General features: G+C 46.3%; 1 protein-coding gene across 1 annotated transcript in view; it reads left to right on the top strand.

Annotated features, from left to right (window-relative positions):
* LOC309560469 (uncharacterized protein) overlaps positions 1-19406 on the top strand; it is a gene marked incomplete at its 3' end in the record, with an annotated part of 238627 nt that overhangs the window by 50764 nt on the left and 168457 nt on the right. Inside the window, exons 4-7 of the mRNA XM_082264102.1 lie at positions 5909-6069; positions 6669-6845; positions 7810-7951; positions 10078-10265. Of these exons, the coding sequence (XP_082120228.1) occupies positions 5909-6069; positions 6669-6845; positions 7810-7951; positions 10078-10265 (668 nt within the window). The remainder of the gene's footprint in view (positions 1-5908; positions 6070-6668; positions 6846-7809; positions 7952-10077; positions 10266-19406) is intronic.

The following is a 19406-nucleotide window of genomic DNA, read 5'->3' as shown; positions in this document are numbered from 1 at the left end:
TGCCTGGCGCGCGTTCATGACTCGCTCCAGTCAACATTCTGCGAGGGTGAGAGTCCCTGTCCCGTTGGGCGTGCTGGAGCTGGTTATTCCTCACACCTCACTCAAAACCTGGGTAAACAATGGTATACTTACTGTGGACCATATCCTGACAGGAGATGTACTAAAAACATTTGCTGACCTACAGGAAGAATATTCGCTCCCTCCCACCGAATATTATTTGTACTTGAGAATATCCCACTTCCTCCACTCCTTAACGTCACCACATATCCATGTTCCGTCCCAAGGATGGAAGTTCCTATTGGGTAACCTTCGCTGGATCAGGGGAACTTCTCTGTTCTACAACTTCCTTCAAAACAAATTGGAGTATAGTAAGGCTATCCCCTTCGTGAAATGGGAGAAGGACCTGGATGAGAAGTTTACTGACAAACAATGGCAGGCAGCTTTTCGGTCTATTCGACAATCCTCATTGTGCACTAACCATTGGGAATTGTCGCAAAAGATACATTTGAGATGGTATCTTACACCATACAGGTTATCTAAATTTGTTCCCGACTACTCACCCATGTGTTGGAGAGGGTGCGGTGAAGCTGCCCACCTGACTCATGTATTTTGGTCATGCAGACACCTGAAAGGTTTCTGGAACAGCTTGTTCTCCATGATATCTAGAATTACGGGGGTGCTGACCCGCCCTTCTCCGGCACTGGCGATATTGAACATAGGGATTGAGGCACTCCCCATGGACAGTGGTACAGTGGTAACGCACATTCTACTGGCCGCAAGGAGCCTCATAACTAGACAGTGGAAATCCAATTTAGTTATAGCGTTGGTCAAAACCAATTACAATTATGAAAAGCTGCTTGCCTACAAGTCAGGTCGAGGTGCTAGATTTGATAAAGCATGGTTCAGGTGGTCCAAGTGGTTTCCGGATGTTACAAATAAATACTATGCATATTGAAGACTGAATAATGCGCTGCTGACAAATTGTTGCTTTATTTCCCCGTTGTTACCTCATTCCCTTGTTGTTATTGTACATATGTCACCTAACCGTAAGTGGGATCACCTGGTGGGCCACACTTGGGCACCGGCAACCTCTCCCCTACTTGCTCCCGCTGTCACCATTTCAGGCTTACTAATCCCTCTTCCTAACTCTCTCTCCCTCTCCCTTCCTAGTATTACCTCTTCTTTTTTTCTTTTTTTTCCTACATCCCCCTTATCACTTTGTTGACCATGCTGCTTATACTCTCTCCCTACTCTCCTCCTCTTCCCTCTCTCTGTCTTACCCCTCACCTTTCCTCCCTCCCTTCCCCCCCATCTCCCTCCTTCCTCTCCCTCCCCCCTCCTTTTCTCCCCCCCCTCAATCAACTTCACATCTCTCCCCCCTTCCTTCTACCCCCCTCCCTCCTTCCTTCCCCTCCCTCCCTCTCTCTCTCTCTATCATATCTCCCCCCTCCTTCCCTCCCTCCCCCTCCCTCCTTCCCTCCCTCCCCCTCCCTCCTCCCCTCCCCCCCCCCCCTTACATCAGCTCCCCCTATCTCTCTCTATGTCTACCCAATTCTCCCCATATACTTTCTCTATTCCCACACCCTATCTCCCTACCTCGCCTCTGAGGCTCCTAGCGACTCTGTTTACAGTATCTACACTCTGGAGGGGGGGTACAGTGTTCACGGTGCTCACCAGCTAGCTAACACATAGAAGTCAGAGAGGACATGCCTGTGACCCTACTTGCTGGCATTGTCTTGGCTACTACTACATTTTTGCTGTACTTGCTGTATTCAATGTATATGATGTATCGACTTCTGCAATGACATATGTTATGTTTGTTTTCCTTTGAAAATTAATAAAAATTTTAATGGAAAAAAAAAAATGTTGCTCTACATAAAGATGGCCAAGGTTATAAGAAGATTGCCAAGACCCTGAAACTGAGCTGCAGCATGGTGGCCAAGACCATACAGCCTTTTTTTGGGAAAAATATGTATGAGTATTGCCAGCGTTGCTGCAGAGGTTGAAGGGGTGGGGGGGGGGGGGGGCGCCTGTCAGTGCTCAGACCATACGCCGCACACTGCATAAAATTGGTCTGCATGCTGCCGTCCCAGAAGGAAGCCTCTTCCAAAGATGATGCACAAGAAAGCCTGCAAACAGTTTCTTGAAGACAAGCAGACTAAGGACATGGATTACTATGTCCTGTGGTCTGATGAGACCAAGATAAACCTAATTGGTTCAGATGGTGTCAAGCGTGTGTGGCAGCAGCTAGGTGAGGAGTACAAGTCAGGAGTACTTGCCTACAGTCAAGCATGGTGGTTGGTGTGTCATGGTCTGGGGCTGCATGAGTGCTGCCGGAACTGGGGAGCTACAGTTCATTGAGGGAACCATTAATGCCAACAAGTACTGTGACATACTAAAGCAGAGCACGATCCCCTGACTTCAGAGACTGGGCCGCAGGGCAGTATTCCAACATGAAAATGACCCCAAACACACCTCCAAGATGACCACTGCATGGATAAAGAAGCTGAGGGTAAAGGTGATGGACTGGCCAATCATGTCTCCAGACCTAAATCCTATCTGTGGGGCATCCTCAAAAAAAGGTGGAGGAGCTTAAGGTCTCTAACATCCACCAGCTCTGTGAGGTCGTCATGGAGGAGTGGAAGAGGACTCCAGTGGCAACCTGTGAAGCTCTGGTGAACTCTATGCCCAAGAGGGTAAAGGCAGTGCTGGAAAATAATGGTGGCCACACAAAATATTGACACTTTGGGCCCAATTTGGACATTTTAAGTAAGGTGTGTACTCACTTTTGTTGCCAGCGGTTTAGACATTAATGGCTGTGTGTTGAGTTATTTTGAGGGGACAGCAAATTTACACTGTTATACAAGCTGTACACTCACTACTTTACATTGTAGCAAAGTGTAATTTCTTCAGTTTTGTCACAGGAAAAGAGATAATAAAATATTTACAAAAATGTGAAGGGTGTGCTCACTTTTGTGAGATACTGTAAATAATATTTGGGGGTTCTGAGTAATTTTCTAGCAAAAAAATTAGGATTTTTACATTTAGGAGAGAAGAGTCAGAATTGGCCTGGGTGGCAAGTGGTTAATTACCATAAGGGCTCTTTCACACGGTCCGCATTCCATTGCGGACCGTGCTCTGCTCAGCGGGGATCGATCCGCCGATCCCGCTGAGCCGGCGGATGACAGCTCTGTCTCCGCACACAGTGTGGAGAGGGAGGTGTCAGAGCCCCGCTGCTCTCTATGGGGAATCGGATGAGAGCGGACCGCTTGTCCGCTCTCATCCGATCCCATCCCATCCAATCCCCAGGACGGATGGAAAATAGGGTTTCCATCCGTCCGGATTTCACGGACAGGATCGGATGCGGATGGCAGCGGGTGTCAGCGGACATGTCAAACCAATCTCTTAACATTCTACGAGGAGGCGAGCTGTGAGCTAGATAGGGGCAGACCAGTGGATGTGGTGTACCTGGTTTTCGCTAAGGTGTTTGATACAGTTCCCCACAAGCGCTTAATTTATAAAATAAGGTCTGCAGGTATCGACAGCAGGGTTTGCTCTTGGATACGGAAGTGGCTAAAAGGGCGTGTCCAAAGGGTGGTAATAAACTGGACTGTAATAGACTTGTCTGAGCTGGTAAGCGGGGTCCCCCAAGGCTCAGTCCTGGGACCAACCTTGTTCAATTTATTCATAAACAGCATTGAGGACGGGATCAGTAGTTCGATATCAGTTTTTGCAGATGACACAAAATTGGGCAGGGCAATAACTGCACAGCATGAAGCAGATATCCTACAGAATGATCTGGACAAAATAACGGAGTGGGCAACGACATGGCAAATGAGGTTTAATGTGGAGAAGTGTAAGGTTTTGCACTTGGGGACTAAAAACATAAAAGCACAATATACGTTAGGGGGGGAACCCTTGGGGGAATCAAAAATGGAGAAAGATCTGGGAGTCTTGGTTGATGATAGATTAGGCAATAGCATGCAATGTCAAGCGGCAGCTGCCAAAGCCAGCAGAATATTAGCATGCATAAAGAAAGGGATATATTCCAGAGATAAGACTATAATCCTTCCACTTTATAAAACTCTGGTCTGACCACATCTGGAGTATTCTGTCCAGTTCTGGTCGCCAGTCCTCAGGAGGGATGTGTTGGAGCTGGAGAGAGTCCAGAAAAGGGCAACTAAACTGATTAGGGGATTGGAGGACCTTAATTATGAAGAGCGTCTGCAATCGCTTGATTTATTCTCCCTGGAGAAGAGACGCCTGAGGGGGGAAATGATAGCAATTTATAAATATCTCAATGGGGATCTCGGCATAGAAAAACAGCTTTTCAGTCGAAGGGATTGCATGAGGACTCAAGGGCATACAATGCGATTAGAGGAGAAGCGTTTTAACCTCAGGCAACGTGGGGGGGTTCTTTACTGTTAGGGCTACAAGATTGTGGAATTCTCTACCACAAGAGGTGGTTTCTGCGGGAAGTATGGTGGCTTGCAAAAGACTCTTAGACGTACATCTCAAGGATCAGAACATTCAGGGCTATGTGAGATGATTACAGCCACACACACCTACACAGGTTGAACTGGATGGACTATTGTCTTTATTCAACCTCACCTACTATGTAACTATGTAAAAAAGTAGTGTAGTGACAGTATGTAAAATAAAAATTGTGAAAAAAAACTTGTACGGTCCTGACATTTTAGGGCCTAAAGAAATAGGCTAATACAGACTAATAATGTACACTGATTTAGGTTATTTTTGCCAAATAAATGTAGGAGACTACGTTTTGGCCTACATTTATGAAGAAAGATTATTTGTTTGCAAAAAAACAGAATCTAAGAAAAATGTGTTTTTTATTTTTCAAAATTTGTGCATATTTATAGCAAAACATAAAAACCCCAGTAGAGATTAAATACCACCAAAAGGAAGCTCTATTTGTGTAAAAAAAAAAAAAAAAGTATACATTTCATTTATGTACAGTGTTGCATGACTGAGCAGTTGCCAGTTAAAGTAGCACAGTGCTGAATAGCAAAAAATGAAGAGGGTAAAACCTTCTAAAAAGTTAAATTGCCAGCAAAACGACAGCTCACAAATGCTTTATTCTGTTAGTAAACAAAGTGTTCAGGGGCCCCTACACACACAAAAAAAAAATAAAGCATGGGGTTCCCCCAGTTCATATCAGGTCCTTTAAATTTGGTATGGATTTTATGAGGGAAACCCATGCAAAAATCAAGAAAAAAAGCATGCAGCCTGGCAGAACAGGGAACAGGAAGGTGAACTTCCACTCACCTCTTGAACCATACCAGACCTTAACATGGGGACCCCCTGGCAAAGCACCTTGTACCTATATGGATGAGGACAAGGGTCTCTTCCCAACAACCCTGGATCAGTGGTTGTGAGGGTCTGTGAGTGGGGGGCTTATCAGAATCTGGAAGTCCCTTTAATGATGTGGGGGCTCCTAGATGCTGCCCCCCATGCGAATGAGTATGGGTTACATACTACTCCTACACATTCAGGAAATAATTGAAAAAAACACCACCTGCCAATGCACATCTTGTGTTTTCGATTCACTTCCGCTGAATGACAGGTCTGGCAGATAACAGCTCATATATATACAAAGGGGCGTGGTCTCTCAGGTGATAAAATTGACTAAATGACTATATCTGGTCAATGATGTCACTGCGACACACTTTAAAACTCATACCCGATGAATGGGTATACAGTATGTTCAGATGTTCACCCAAATGTCAAAACAGCCAAGGTTTGGGCCGACCTTGTGTTCAGACTGAACGTTCAGTATATCCTTTGTCAGACTAATCTGTAATCATTTAGTATTTAAAATAATTTACCAAATTCTATATACTGATGTTGAGGACAAAAACGCTGACTGATCCTGCTTGTGTAATAACAGATAAACCAATAAACCCAACGTATCTGCTAAGATTGGCTGTCTCCAATGTCATCTGCTCAATTGTATTTGGAGAGAGATTTGACTATGAAGACAAGAAGTTCATGTCCCTTCTGCAACTTATTCAAGAAATTTCAACCCTGCTGAACTCCCGATTGGGCCAGGTAAATATATATATAGAAATGATTGTATGTGTACACACACTGCATATATTTTATATAGGTTTATGAGAAGATGGCCCTGTAGTCCTTCTGAGAAAATGGCCACCAGGGCCAATAGAGGGTTTCTTCAGGACACTGAAGCAATAGAAGAGCTGCTCAATCTAATGACTGGAGAAAAAGTGTAGAGAGGAGTAAGCCTGTCGTATGACTTTGATAGTTCATGTGACAGGCCTCTCACCCTATCCTGAGTGTTCTCTATGGCATTATGCAGATAACATACAGTATGGCACTGCAGGCTTCACAATATGCTTTGAAATTTACAAATTAAAAATAAAATGCATACACTGAGTGGAGTAATCACTGTGATGTCCAGTGGAAAGTAGCATCCAGGCCTTGTTTTAAATGGTACCTGATATGGCTTTTCTAAACTTCAGTAACACACAAGACATTTGAGGCGGAGAAGTTTTTCAAAGGATGGCAGTAGGTTAGCAATTGATAGGAAATCGGAATATTAGACTTGTTTTGGTAATATTCAGTATGTTAAAAATGCAAAGGAAATGTGTTCCTAATTATTTAACACCTTTATTAAAAATTTGTTTCAGCTTCTTAATCTATTCCCAAACTTAATAAGCCATATCCCTGGCCCCCATCAAAAAATGTTTACACATTTTGAAAAGTTTAAAGGGTTTGTGGTAGAAATGGTTGAAGCTCACAACGAGACATTGGATGAGAACTGCCCTCGAGACTTTATAGATTGCTTCCTAATTCAAATGGAAGAGGTGAGTTTGATTTTTAATTATTGGTCTAGAATCTGATATTTTTTTCTAAAGCATGAAATGTTTTAAAGGGATATTTCAGCTTTTACTGTGTGGCTGGTAGGAAGTACAAATATGCGAATTAATACCATACTGTAATGTATACATCTGGCTCTGTTGTACATTCTAAGATAGTTTGCCATTTTAAAGGTTACTCTTGGCCAGTGTACTGCTTGATTAATTATTTGTGAGCATTATAGTAAAAGGCTCATGATTAGTCTAATGCCTCTGCCTAATGGCAGCTATCCAAACTATTGGGAAGGGACAAGAATCTTGAGAGGTGTCATTCAAATCTGGTGCTTCAACAATATGCAGAAAAAAACAAAAACCCTTACGAGCCAGGGTTGGAATCTGATTTAGGATTAGTGGGGGCATGCAAAAAATTGGGGGAGCAAACCCTGAACATGTATATCTAAAGCCGGTGCAGCTATGGACCAAGCAACATGTATATTAAAAAAGAATATACATGTCGCTTGGTTCATAGCTGCACCGGCTTTAGATATACATGTTCAGGGTTTGCTCCCCCAATTTTCTGCTTGTTTATTATGTATTCGGTCTGCCCAGACTTCTGAGGTTGAGCACCCCACCCCCCACACACACCTGTACTCTATCAGTGTCCACTATCAAGTAGATATAGGAGGAGTCCCTTGTAGTGCATTAGCACATCTCTTCCAGCAAGGAGTGTTGTCTCCAAGGGTTAGAGAGGCTGGATTCACCCCTTTTTTATGGATAGTGTAGGACCCACTGATAATGGGGTACTTTGACGTAGTGGTGGGCTTGAGCACGATATGGCCATATGGTGGGACTAAATCCTCATTTTTATTTATGGATTGTCTCCATATTTGATAAGATTAGTGGGGACATGCTAGGATGGTGGTAGCCTTATGTGCCATTTGTTTGCTAAAATGACTCCAAAAATATTTTTCAGGAAAAGAACAACCCAAAAACAGAATTTCATAGGGATAATTTACTAGGAACAGTAGCTGACCTGTTCTTTGCCGGGACTGAGACCACAAGTTTAACACTGAGATATGCCTTCTTGATACTACTCAAATACCCTGAGATACAAGGTAATGCCATCTTTTCCTATCAGAAAAATAAGGACCATTGCCCTGTCTAAATTGAAAAATGTAATTTAGAGATGCATAAAGGGATCATAACCAGCCTGCTGAATGACAGACAGGGTTTTGCTTTCGTATACAAAAGGCCAAAACTAGGGGGGCAGGGGGGTCATTGAGAGGGGCGCTGCCAGTCTGAGGTGCATGGGTGTGCTAAAGCACCCCATAAAATTCTGCTAGCACCCCCCATGTCAGAGTCAGTTTTCCTCAAATTCTAGCATAAACATTAGAAGCTCTTGCAAATGGTTAGTCAGGGACTGTTTGGTGAAGTTGGTATGCGGAGGGACCATACAGCTGTGTTTTCTGATACTCGTTGTAAAGTTCTGGCACCCCAGTCAGTCCCTGGCTGAGTGATATGCACACTGTCTCTCACATGGTATATGGGAGGTAAGCTATTAACGCGCAGGTACCTTTTTCCAGTGCACAAGGTCTGAGTTATATAACTCCTCCAGCTGCACCAACTGCTTTATCCTACCTACTGCTTGATACATATTATTCCCTCTCCTTCCACATGGAGCCCTCTTCACTGCCATAAACTCGCTCTCCTTCCTGGATCACTCCACCTTCTTTTCTGGTGAGTAACTTTCACTTATTTCTGCTACACTAGACATCCCTGCTTCATTTCTTCTCCTTCCAGTATGCAGTAGGCTTTCACACTGATCTGCTCCACCTTCCCTCTCCACTGTTTACTTTATGTCCTCTTCTTTTTCTGGTATCTGCTCTCCCCTCCATAAATCTGCACTGCAAACATGGCTGGCGTTCCATACTAGTCCACACATTGACCTCACTTGCTCCCTTTCCATCCCAGCTCACTTTTTATCTCTACCAGCTGTTCTGCAGCCTAGCCTAGAAAGCTGCATATAGGGGAGTGTTTTATTTTCTTTTAGCCAGCAGTCTGAATGAAGAACAAACAAATTTCCACATTCAAAATCTGGGGTTTATTTACTAAAGCTGGAGAGTGCAATCAGGCTCACTTCTGCATAGAAACCAATCAGCTTCCAGGTTTTATTGCCAAAGCTTGAAGTGTCCCCCCCCCCAAAAAAAAGAAGAGAGATCCTGTTCCCTTTATAGCAGAGTAAACAGCACAGTGGCTGATCCTGCCAGTTCCCGTGCCCCCCTCTGTGCACTGACCATTATAATCATGGCTGCTGAGCCCTGAGCACCGTGGTTGGTTTACATCCCTCCGTCATCCACAGCTCCCCACTGTCCCCATCACCCTCTCCCCTTCCTGCCTATCAGCTCCTGTATAAAATTTTAGAAATTTTCACTACCAGCCCCTACATATTATATGTAGTCATAACACACAGGGTTAGTGTTTTACTAAAATTAAGCTTGTAAATACCTTTTTAAAATGATCTTCAGGACAGTCATGTGACTCCCGGCCAGTCTCCTACTCCGATCCCCGGGCTACAGTGGGAGGGGCCGAGATCTCCCTCTTAGATCAGCAAGGGAGGTCACGTATCCGCTCAGCCCTCCTGCTGTAGCCAGGGGATCAGAGTAAGATATCAGATGGGTGTCACGTGACCGGCCTGAAGATTGCTCTCAAAAGGTATTTTCATACTTCCGGCTCCGGCGCCCATGTAGAAGGAGCGAGATACAGCGGCTCCAGAGCGGGTGGTAGATATTGCTCATTGCTTGAGGAACCCCTAGAAACCTCTGGGAGGAACCATGATTGTGAAACCCTGACTTAGATTATTGATAAAACTGAGGGAATTTTCTGGCTTTAGCACAGTTGCTCCGTTTACTGAATAGCATATAGCACTGAATGAATGTACTATTTACCTGGAACTGCTCTTTTATTAGGAAGTCATTCAATTATTTTACAAGAAATGTATGATTGCAATTATTTTTTTTTCAGAAAACACTACCTAGCACATGAAAAATACTTTACAATGTAAAAATACTCTACATAACCTATAGGGGATCATTCGTGTTAGTAGGCTTTGTTACATTGTTCAGCATGTGGAAAAACACAAATTATTCCCAATGTAAAAATATCACTAATCTTGCATAAATTAATAATTATAGAATTGACGAATAATATTATTTTATGCTCTTTTTTTTTCTGTTTGCTCCAGAGAGAATTCACAAAGAGATTGACAATGTTATAGGCAGTGATCGCTGTCCATCAGTGGAGGACAGAAGTAAGATGCCATATACAGATGCCGTAATTCATGAAATCCAGAGATTTGCTGATATTGTACCAGTAGGAGTGCTCCATGCAGCCACCAAGGACACCACGTTTAGAGGATATCACATTCCAAAGGTGTTGTTCTCAGAGTTTCAGGATGGTCTGAGATGTCTCCCTGTTATCTATCTATCTATCTATCTATCTATCTATCTATCTATCTATCTATCTATCTATCTATCTATCTATCTATCTATCTATCTATCTATTAATAATATACAGAATTTATATAGTGCCAACAGTTTGCGCAGCACCTCTACAATGTAGAGGGGGTAAAGTACAATTACAATACAGTTCATTACAGCAGGGACAGGAGGGCCCTGCTTATGGAGCTTACAATCTAAAGGGAGGGGGAGGTGGTACAAAAGGTAATGGCTATGGGGGATGATTTGATGGAGGTGACTCTGGTACAGTTTATAGGGGGTGGTGGGGTAGGCTTCCCTGAATAAGTGAGTTTTCAAGGATCGTCTAAAGACAAACAGGGTAGTTGTTGACTGGATATACTTGGGAAAGGAGTTACAGAGGAAGGGAGAGAATCTGGAGAAGTCCTGGAGGCGAGCATGGAAGGAGGTAACAAGGGAGCTAGAAAGCAGGAGGTCTTAGAAGAGCGGAGAGGAGGATTTAGGCAGTATCTGCAGATGAGGTTGGTGATGTAGCTGGAGTCGATGTTATGGATGTTGTGGTTAGGATTTTGAATTTTATACGGTGGAGTAGTGGAAGCCAGTGAAGGAATTGGCAGAGAGGAGCCGCAGTCACGGATCAATTAGTAAGGTGTATTATTCTAGCAACAGCATTCATAATAAAATGAAGGGGGGGGGTAGCCTTTGTAAAGGTGGGCCAGTAAGGAGAGAGTTGCAGTAGTCAAGTTGGGAAATAACAAAGGAATGAATAAGTTGTTTTGTGGTGTCTTTAGTCAGGAAGGGGCAAATTCTGGAAATGTTGCAGAGATTAAGGTTGCAAGATATAGCCAGTGATTGGATGTGGGGGCTGAAGGAGAGGCCAGAGTCTAGGATTACACCCAGCACCCCGGGCTGTGTGGAGGGACCGATGGTTGTGCCATTTGATCTTGATGGTAAAGTCATGGGGAGGGGATCGGGGAGGAGGAAACATTACAAGCTCAGTTTTAGAAAGATCGAGTTTGAGGAACTGGTGTGACATCCATACTGATATGTCACTCAGAAAGTTTGTGATATGTGAAGAGATTTAGGGGCTAAGTTGAGGAGTGGAGAGATAGATCTGGTTGTCTTCAGCATAGAGGTGGTATTGAAAGCCATGAGAGGTTATCAACTGACTTAGGAAAGAGGTATAGAGAGAATAGGAAAGGCCTAAGGATTGAGCCTTGGGGTACCCCAACAGAAAGAGTAAAAGGAGCAAAAGACATGGTGCTTTATGTGACACTGAAAGTGTGCTGAGATAGGTAGGAGGAGAATCATGAAAGAGCAGAATCATGGAGGCCAAGGGAGTGGAGTTTGTTGAGGAGGAGCGGGTGGTCAACTGAGTCACAGGCAGCAGAAAGGTCCAAGAGTATGAGTATTTCCACTCTGCAATAGAGGGAAGCGCACGCAGACCTCGGGCAATATCGCTTTATTAAAGGACAAATGACACAGTATAGTTAAAATGCACTCACATATAATCTTCTTGGTAAACGCATATTGGCATTCCAACAAGAGCTACTCGCTCCTCTCGTCCCTCCAGATAGTGACGCTCCGGTCTCCTAACCTGCGGCTCCCGCAGCTATGACCCCGCTCTCCTCCACTTCCTGTGTACGGCTCCACCACCGGGTCACCGAGTGTCAGTATCAGTGCGCCTGCGCACTATACCGCCGTCTTCTATCGCGACTCGGGAGAGCCTCAGCCGTAGCCGAAGCCACAAGCTGTAAGGAGCTACGAGGTGGAGGGTACAAGCACAGGTAACACTGCCTCTGCTGTTGCTACGGACAACGCGTTTCGGAGGCGGAGCCTCCTTCTTCAGGCCCTTCTTCAAGGTGGGACCTGAAGAAGGAGGCTCCGCCTCCGAAACACGTTTTGTAGCTTTGGCTCCGGCTTAGGCTCTCCCAAGTCGCAGTAGAAGACGGCGGTATAGTGCGCAGGCGCACTGGTACTGACACCCGGTGACCCGGTGGTGGAGCCGTTCACAGGAAGTGGAGGAGAGCGGGGTCAAAGCGGCGGGAGCCGCAGGTTAGGAGACCGGAGCGTCACTATCTGGAGGGACGGGAGGAGTGAGTAGCTCTTGTTGGAATGCCGATATGCGTTTATCAAGAAGATTATATGTGAGTGCATTTTAAATATACTGTGTCATTTTTCCTTTAATAAAGCGATATTGCCCGAGGTCTGCGTGCGCTTCCCTCTATTACAGATTGGAATTGCTTTTTATCCGCCCCCCCAGTGGAGTGTGAGAGGAGCTGCAGTGACCAGGACATAACAGCTTAAAAGCATACATCCAATAGGAGGTGGACACATGGACAGCGCCATAGGCTGGTGAAGTACTCCCCCATGTATATGTTGTGTATCAGCATGTGCAGGAGTTGTTCTTAATTAGTGCAAGAGCATGAGTATGAAGTACTGGCCATTGGTTTTAGCAGTTAGTAGGTCGTTAGTAAATTTTAGTAGGGCAGTTTCAGTGGTACGTTGTGGGAGGAAGCGGGACTGTAGGGGATTGAGAAGGTTGTTGCCAGTGAGGTAGCAACTCATATGGTTGTAGACAAGGCATTCAAGAAGCTTGGAAGCAAAAAGGAGCAGGTAGATGGGTCTTAAGTTATTCAAACAGGTGGGGTCCAGTGAGGGTTTTTTAAGTATGAGGGTAACCAGCGCATGTTTGAGCAGAGAGGGAAAGGTGCCATAGAAGAGGGAGAGGTTGAAGATGGGGGTTAGAGAGTTTAGGATAGAGCAGGAAGGTGGGTGCAGTACTTGTGAGGGGACATGTGGTGAGGTGGACTGTGGAAAGGAGTTTGGCAACTTCCTCAGGGGTAAAAGGGCAAAAGGTGTAAAGTATTGAGTACTGTGTTGGACCAGGTGTGTTGGTTGGGGGAGGAAGCTGGATTCTGAATATCTCATGAATTGTGTTAATTTTGCTTTTTAAATGATTGGCAATCTTCTGGGCAGTTGGTGGGTGGAGGCAGTGGAGGGGGTTAAGTAAGGAATTAAGGGTAGAAAAGAGTTGACAAGTCTTGGATGAGAGGGTTTTGATGAGGGTGGTGTAGTAGGCATGTTTAGCAGTGTGGGGGCAGGAGTTGCATTTGAGTAGGCCAGATTTGTAGAGGGTAAAGTCTTGCAGGGATTTCGTTTTACGCCACACTCGCTCAAAACCATGGCTGCGTCTCTTGAGACTTCTGGCGTCAACTGTTTGTCAGGGTTGTAGCAGACAAGGCCAAGTTCTGGGTGTAGAAAGGGGAGAGACTATGTCCTTGGAGGATGACAGTATGTTGTTGTAGATGGAAGTGGTCAGGTCTGGGCAGGACAGGGGTGCGATTTTATCAAAAAGGCAGTCAGTAACAGAATGAAGAAGGGAAGGGTTAAAGTGGCAAAGTCCGGCGCCTCATGAGACGGTAGTGCAGCACGGCGGCTCCGGCATTGTCTGCCTATTAAACCGGCTCACTACCGCCCACGGTCTCCGCTCTGCTCCCCGACCGCCTCACCGCTGCACAGCCGCTCTCCATGGACCGGTTCGTGGTCCACACCACGGCGGGGATCGTTTCTACCCCCCGACAGGACGGCTCCCTCCCTGCATCCCAGGCAGGTAACATGGCCGCCGACCTCCACATGGGGGAGCTCCGCAACCCTGCGTCTCCCGCTGATCTACAGCCACAGGCAGATCCCCCTGATGAACAATGCCAACGGCTGGCACAAGCAGTAGCTGCTATACTGTCCCCCACCATCTCAGCCACAGTGGAGAGGGCAGTGACAGCAGGGATATCTCAGCTCCGCAAGGAGCTAGGGGATCATGCAAAACGCTTATCTGAGGTGGAGAGCAGAATAACAGATATGGAGGAGTAAATTCAAAGCTCTTTTACCACTGAAAATACAGTGCAGAAAACTCAGCAGTACCTACTGGAAAAACTTGATGATCTAGAAAATCGCTCACGCAGAAATAACTTAAGGGTTATTGGCCTCCCAGAATCTTTTGGCACGGGCTCCCTTACTGACATCTGCACTGCCCGTATTCCGCATGCCCTGGGCATTACCGCGCCATGCATAATTGAACGGGCACATCGTCTCGGCTCTCCCTCCAATGAGTGCCGCTCCCCGCGCCCTGTGATAGTGCGATATCTGAACTATGCTGACAGAACCGCTATACTGAGGTCTTTCCGTAATGCCAAACAACTTCAACTTGATGGACACCGCCTGCTCCTCTTCGCCGACTATTCCCAGGAGGTCGCCCGCCGGCGTAAGGCATTCCAACCTTCCTGCTCCGAACTATTCCAAAAAGGTGTCAAGTTCACCTTGGCTTACCCTGCCATTCTCCGCTTCACTGCTCCCTCTGGTGATTCCAAGACCCATCCTGACGAAGCTGCTGATTATATTCGGTCAAGTCTCCACATATCCATGGACACTACTCCCCCTGCTGCTACCTCCTTCTTACCTGGATCTCGTGATCTCCTAAGCCCGAGGAAGGATTCCCCGAAAAGGGCACGGTTCTCAAACAACGCTAAATAGTCCAGTCTCATGTACGTGCCTCCTAACTACTTCCCTTCGGGAATGCCTGTCCTAATTGCCTATGCCTGTTTGCTACTGCCTTTGGACGCAAGATGTTACTATCTCAAGGTTATGTTTTCTGCCATTACAAGAGTTATTTCGCATTATGTTTGAAGTTTGTGTTTTGAGCTCAATGCTCCCCCCTGTGATAGCGGGCCTAGCTTGCTACTCACTCCCTGTCCCTGGTTGCCACTCTATTCCAACGCTAGTGGTCCTCCCTAGGAATGTTTTCATTGCTTGCATGTCTCTTTCACTTTTGTTATTATCTTTCACAGCTTTACCGGAGACTGCAAGACCCGTACCACAATGGCACTAGTTTTTGCCAGGCATTTACTGGACCGTCAACCTCTTAACCCGCTGCTTCCTGTGGCTCTTACATTTGGTGTACCCCGTGGGCGGACCGCGCAACTCTCCGGTAACGATGTCAGGTGTGGAGATGCTCATGAGGAAAAAAGCGAATTCCCCCCTATGTTGGTATATACCCCCCTTTTTATTTTTATTTTTGCTTTAATGTTTAGTTACGATTTTCTTGGAGTCAGCGTCCTATCCATGCTCACCTTGATAGGCTATATTTTGCACCCCACCAGCATCCCCATCTGTTGGTATCTCAATCAGGCGTCCAAAATTTCTCCTGCTACGTATTGTATAATGCCATGTACAAATCCTCCACCCTTCCACCCCCCTTGATTTGAAGCTAATTTCATGGAATGTTAAGGGTCTGAGGTCCCCCAATAAGCGGATGGCTATCCTGCGTCATTTAAAACGCCTGAAGGCAGACATTGCTCTGCTCCAGGAGACACACCTCCCCTCCTGTGATTTCCCCCGTCTGCGTAAACTTTGGGTGGGCCAAGTATTTGGCTCGGCCTCCCCCAAAGGAAAGGCGGGTGTGATCCTCCTTATTAACGAAAAACTGCCCTGCAAAATCCTCTCGCTTGACACTGATGATGAGGGTCGTCTGCTCGTGGCAAAACTTTGCGTCCATACGACAGAACTGGTCCTATCGGCCGTCTATGCCCCCACCCCACCCACTAAACACTTTTTCCATCTCCTCGCTTCTAAACTGGCCCCCTATGCTCACCTGCCACTCCTAGTGGCTGGCGACTTCAATGCCGTAATGGATCCGACGGAAGACAAATCTCCGGCTCGCTCCCATCTCATACACCCTGACCTTATGACACCGACTCTCCTTGCCCAGTTTGCCGACACGTTACATCTCACTGATATCTGGCGCGTCACCCACCCACTGGGCAGGGATTTTACATTCTACTCATCGCCTCATGACTCACTGTCCAGAATCGACTATTTCATGGCTAACCCTTCTGCGCTACCTCTCACACGTGACCCCGAAATCGCGAATATGGCCCTCTCGGACCACTCCCCTATATCTACTTGCCTGACATATTCCTCCTCCCGCACCTCCCCGCCCCCATGGCGCTTCCCTGCCTACTTGGCCAATAATTCCGAACTGAGGGATGTCCTCAGGGAAACCTGGACTAATTACTTAAAAGATAATGCTGCACACACTGATGACCCTACCTTGCTGTAGGAGTCGGGTAAGGCCGTCCTCAGGGGCAAAATCATAGCCTTTACAGTGGCTTTCAAGCGAAATGCGAACCGCCGTCTTCAAGTGGCAAGCGACTCCCTGAGGGCCGCCCAGGCTCGACTCTCTCAGCAAAACACACTTGAGAACCGCACTGCCTGGAAAGAGGCCAAATCTGACTTTGACCTATGGGCAAACACCCAGGAAAGTATTCGAACGTCCATAGCTGACCTACAATACTTTAAATACGGTAATAAATCCGGTAAGCTTCTCGCCCGTATGTGCAAGGGCCCTTTTACCCCCTCACACATCTCGACTCTGAAATCCCCTGCTGGCCACCTCTCATCTGACCCTTTAGAAATCAACTCGATCATGGCTCAATTTTACACCACACTGTATGGCCCTGATCCCATTGACCCCGATGCGGCTCGATCCTTTCTGTCGACGGGTTCAAGTCCCTCAACTGGACCCCTCCCATTTGGTTACCCTCAATGCCCCAATAACCCAGGAGGAAGTTGAATCGGTTATCTCTTCCTTACCATCTGGAAAAGCCCCGGGCCCCGATGGCTATACTGCAGACTTCTTCAAACGAATGAACACCCTGATCGCCCCCACCCTTACCACCACGTATCAAGCAATTATGGAGGGAGGCTCTTACATGCCTACTGGCCTGCAAGCCCATATTAAACTCATCCCCAAGCCCAATAAAGATGCCACAGAACCAGGATCCTACCGGCCCATTTCTCTATTGAATCTAGACTCAAAAATTCTATCCAAGATCGTTGCCAATAGATTAGCTCGCTTAATGCCATCCCTTCTCCACCCTTCCCAAGCAGGTTTTACCCAAGGCCGCTCAGCCACTTCCAACATACGGAAAGTGCTCGCGGTTCTCGAACACGCTAAGTCACACCCTACAGACGACATTGCTATCATCTCCCTAGAAGCGGAAAAAGCTTTCGATAATGTTAGCTTCCAGTGGCTCCAAATGGTTCTTTCCGCTTTTGGATTCTCTGGCCCCTTTCTTCATTTGATTTCCGCAATGTACTCCTCCCCTAGTGCGCGAGTAATCACCTCCAGAAATGTCTCCGATAGCATCCCTCTCACAAAGGGTATCAGGCAGGGATGCCCATTGTCCCCTCTTCTTTTCAATTTGGCTCTGGAACCCCTCTCAGGCTTTCTTCTCCATGACCCCTCCTTTCACGGTGTACAAATAGGTCGCGAAGAGATCCGATCGGCCCTCTTCGCTGACAATATTTTATTGTTTACCTCTGACCCCGCTGCTGATATGCCGTTTATTAAACACACATTTGATACCTTTCGTAAGTGCTCGGGATTACGTATTAATTATGCAAAAAGCGAAATCCTCCCTCTCTATCACCCTAGAAACCCTCCGTGGACCTCTTCCGCCCTCTTCTCCATCGCCCCCTCATTTATCACCTACCTGGGCATAAAAATTGGGAAATCCCCTTCCTCCCTTTACCAATTAAATTTCCCACCAGTATTAGCCAAAATTAAACGACAACTTGACAATTGGACCAGCCTCCCCTTATCACTCATGGGTAAATGTCATCTCTACAAAATGGTAGCCTTGCCTAAACTGCTATACCCCCTCCAGACGATCCCATTATTACTGAAACACGCTGACATTACCTCCTTATATAAATCGCTCTTACTATTCCCTTGGAATAAGAAAAGACCTCGTATCTCCCTTACTAAATTATTCCTGTCAAAACGCGAGGGCGGGGCCAATCTCCCAGATGTCCGTCTATACAATCTCTCTAGCCTTCTCAGAGTGAGCGTGGACTGGCTGAAGGGTTCTTCTAATTACTGCAATTTTGTCTTGGAATCCCAAATGGTTGACCCGTGTGGACTCCCCGCGCTCCTACACTGCAAATTGTCCTCTCTACCCTCCCACCTTAAGCAAAATATCCTATTGCGTGACACGATAATAACTTGGAGGGAAGTACATAAAAAGCTAGGCTTGTCCCCTCTACTATCCTCAAGATTACCTATTGCAGGACATCCAGTCTTTACACCTTCTGGTAGGGAGGCGATCTTCTCCACATGGGCCAACCGGGGTCTTAGATATTTCTGTCAATTACTTGACCCTATAACAGGATCCCCCCTATCTTTTACCGCAATTCAGTCCCGCTACGAGCTGCCGACCTCCCACTTCTTACTTGTACATCAGGCATCCGCCTTCGTGCAATCACTAGTTAGATCAAAAACGGAGAGAACCCGTACCTCCATCATAGACCGTATACTGGACCTTAGAATTGCCCATATTTACAAACCGCTTCAACTTCAACTTGGCAACCCCAGGTCTAAGACCGATAAAGACCTTTCATTCGAAGGATCAAAGCCATACATCCTGCAGGGCTTTAGAACTGTATGCTCTTATACTACTAACGAATTCTGGAGGGAGCAGCAACTCAGGATAATCCACAGAGCTTACTCTCCCTTCTCAACAATTACATCTGCCACCCCCCTCCGCTGTTGCCCCTGGTGTCATTTGCATAGACCTACTCTCTTCCACAGACTCTGGTCCTGTCCCATGATCGTCCAGTTTTGGACTTCAGTGGCGCACTTAATCTCTGGAATGACCGGTTATTTACCTCCCATGGACCCCTTCTCCTTCATATTTGGTCTGATAGATGACTCTCCAGTTCCTTCCTCTCAACGACTTCTCAAACCCCATTTACCGCTTGTTAAACGTCATAAGCCTTGGTTATCCACATGTTTGATGACTGCCAGGAGGGCCATCCTACGATCCTGGATACACTCAACCCCACCAACCCTTACGGCTGTTAAATTGGAATTAGAAGCTCTCTTCAAGCGGGAAAACCTGGATGTGTCTGTATTCAACGCTTCCCCCCATCGATTCCATGCCAAATGGGACCTTTACATTAAGTCTTGTACTCCCCGGGGGATGCCTCTGAAGCCTCCTACATTACTACGCACACATCCCAGCGGGAACCCCCCGAGCAC

The sequence above is a fragment of the Pelophylax lessonae genome (genome assembly GCF_965119305.1).
Source record: "Pelophylax lessonae genome assembly, chromosome: 7".
Taxonomy (NCBI): domain Eukaryota; kingdom Metazoa; phylum Chordata; class Amphibia; order Anura; family Ranidae; genus Pelophylax; species Pelophylax lessonae.
The sequence above is the reverse complement of the archived record's forward strand: the minus strand, read 5'-3'. Positions and strand labels throughout refer to the sequence as shown.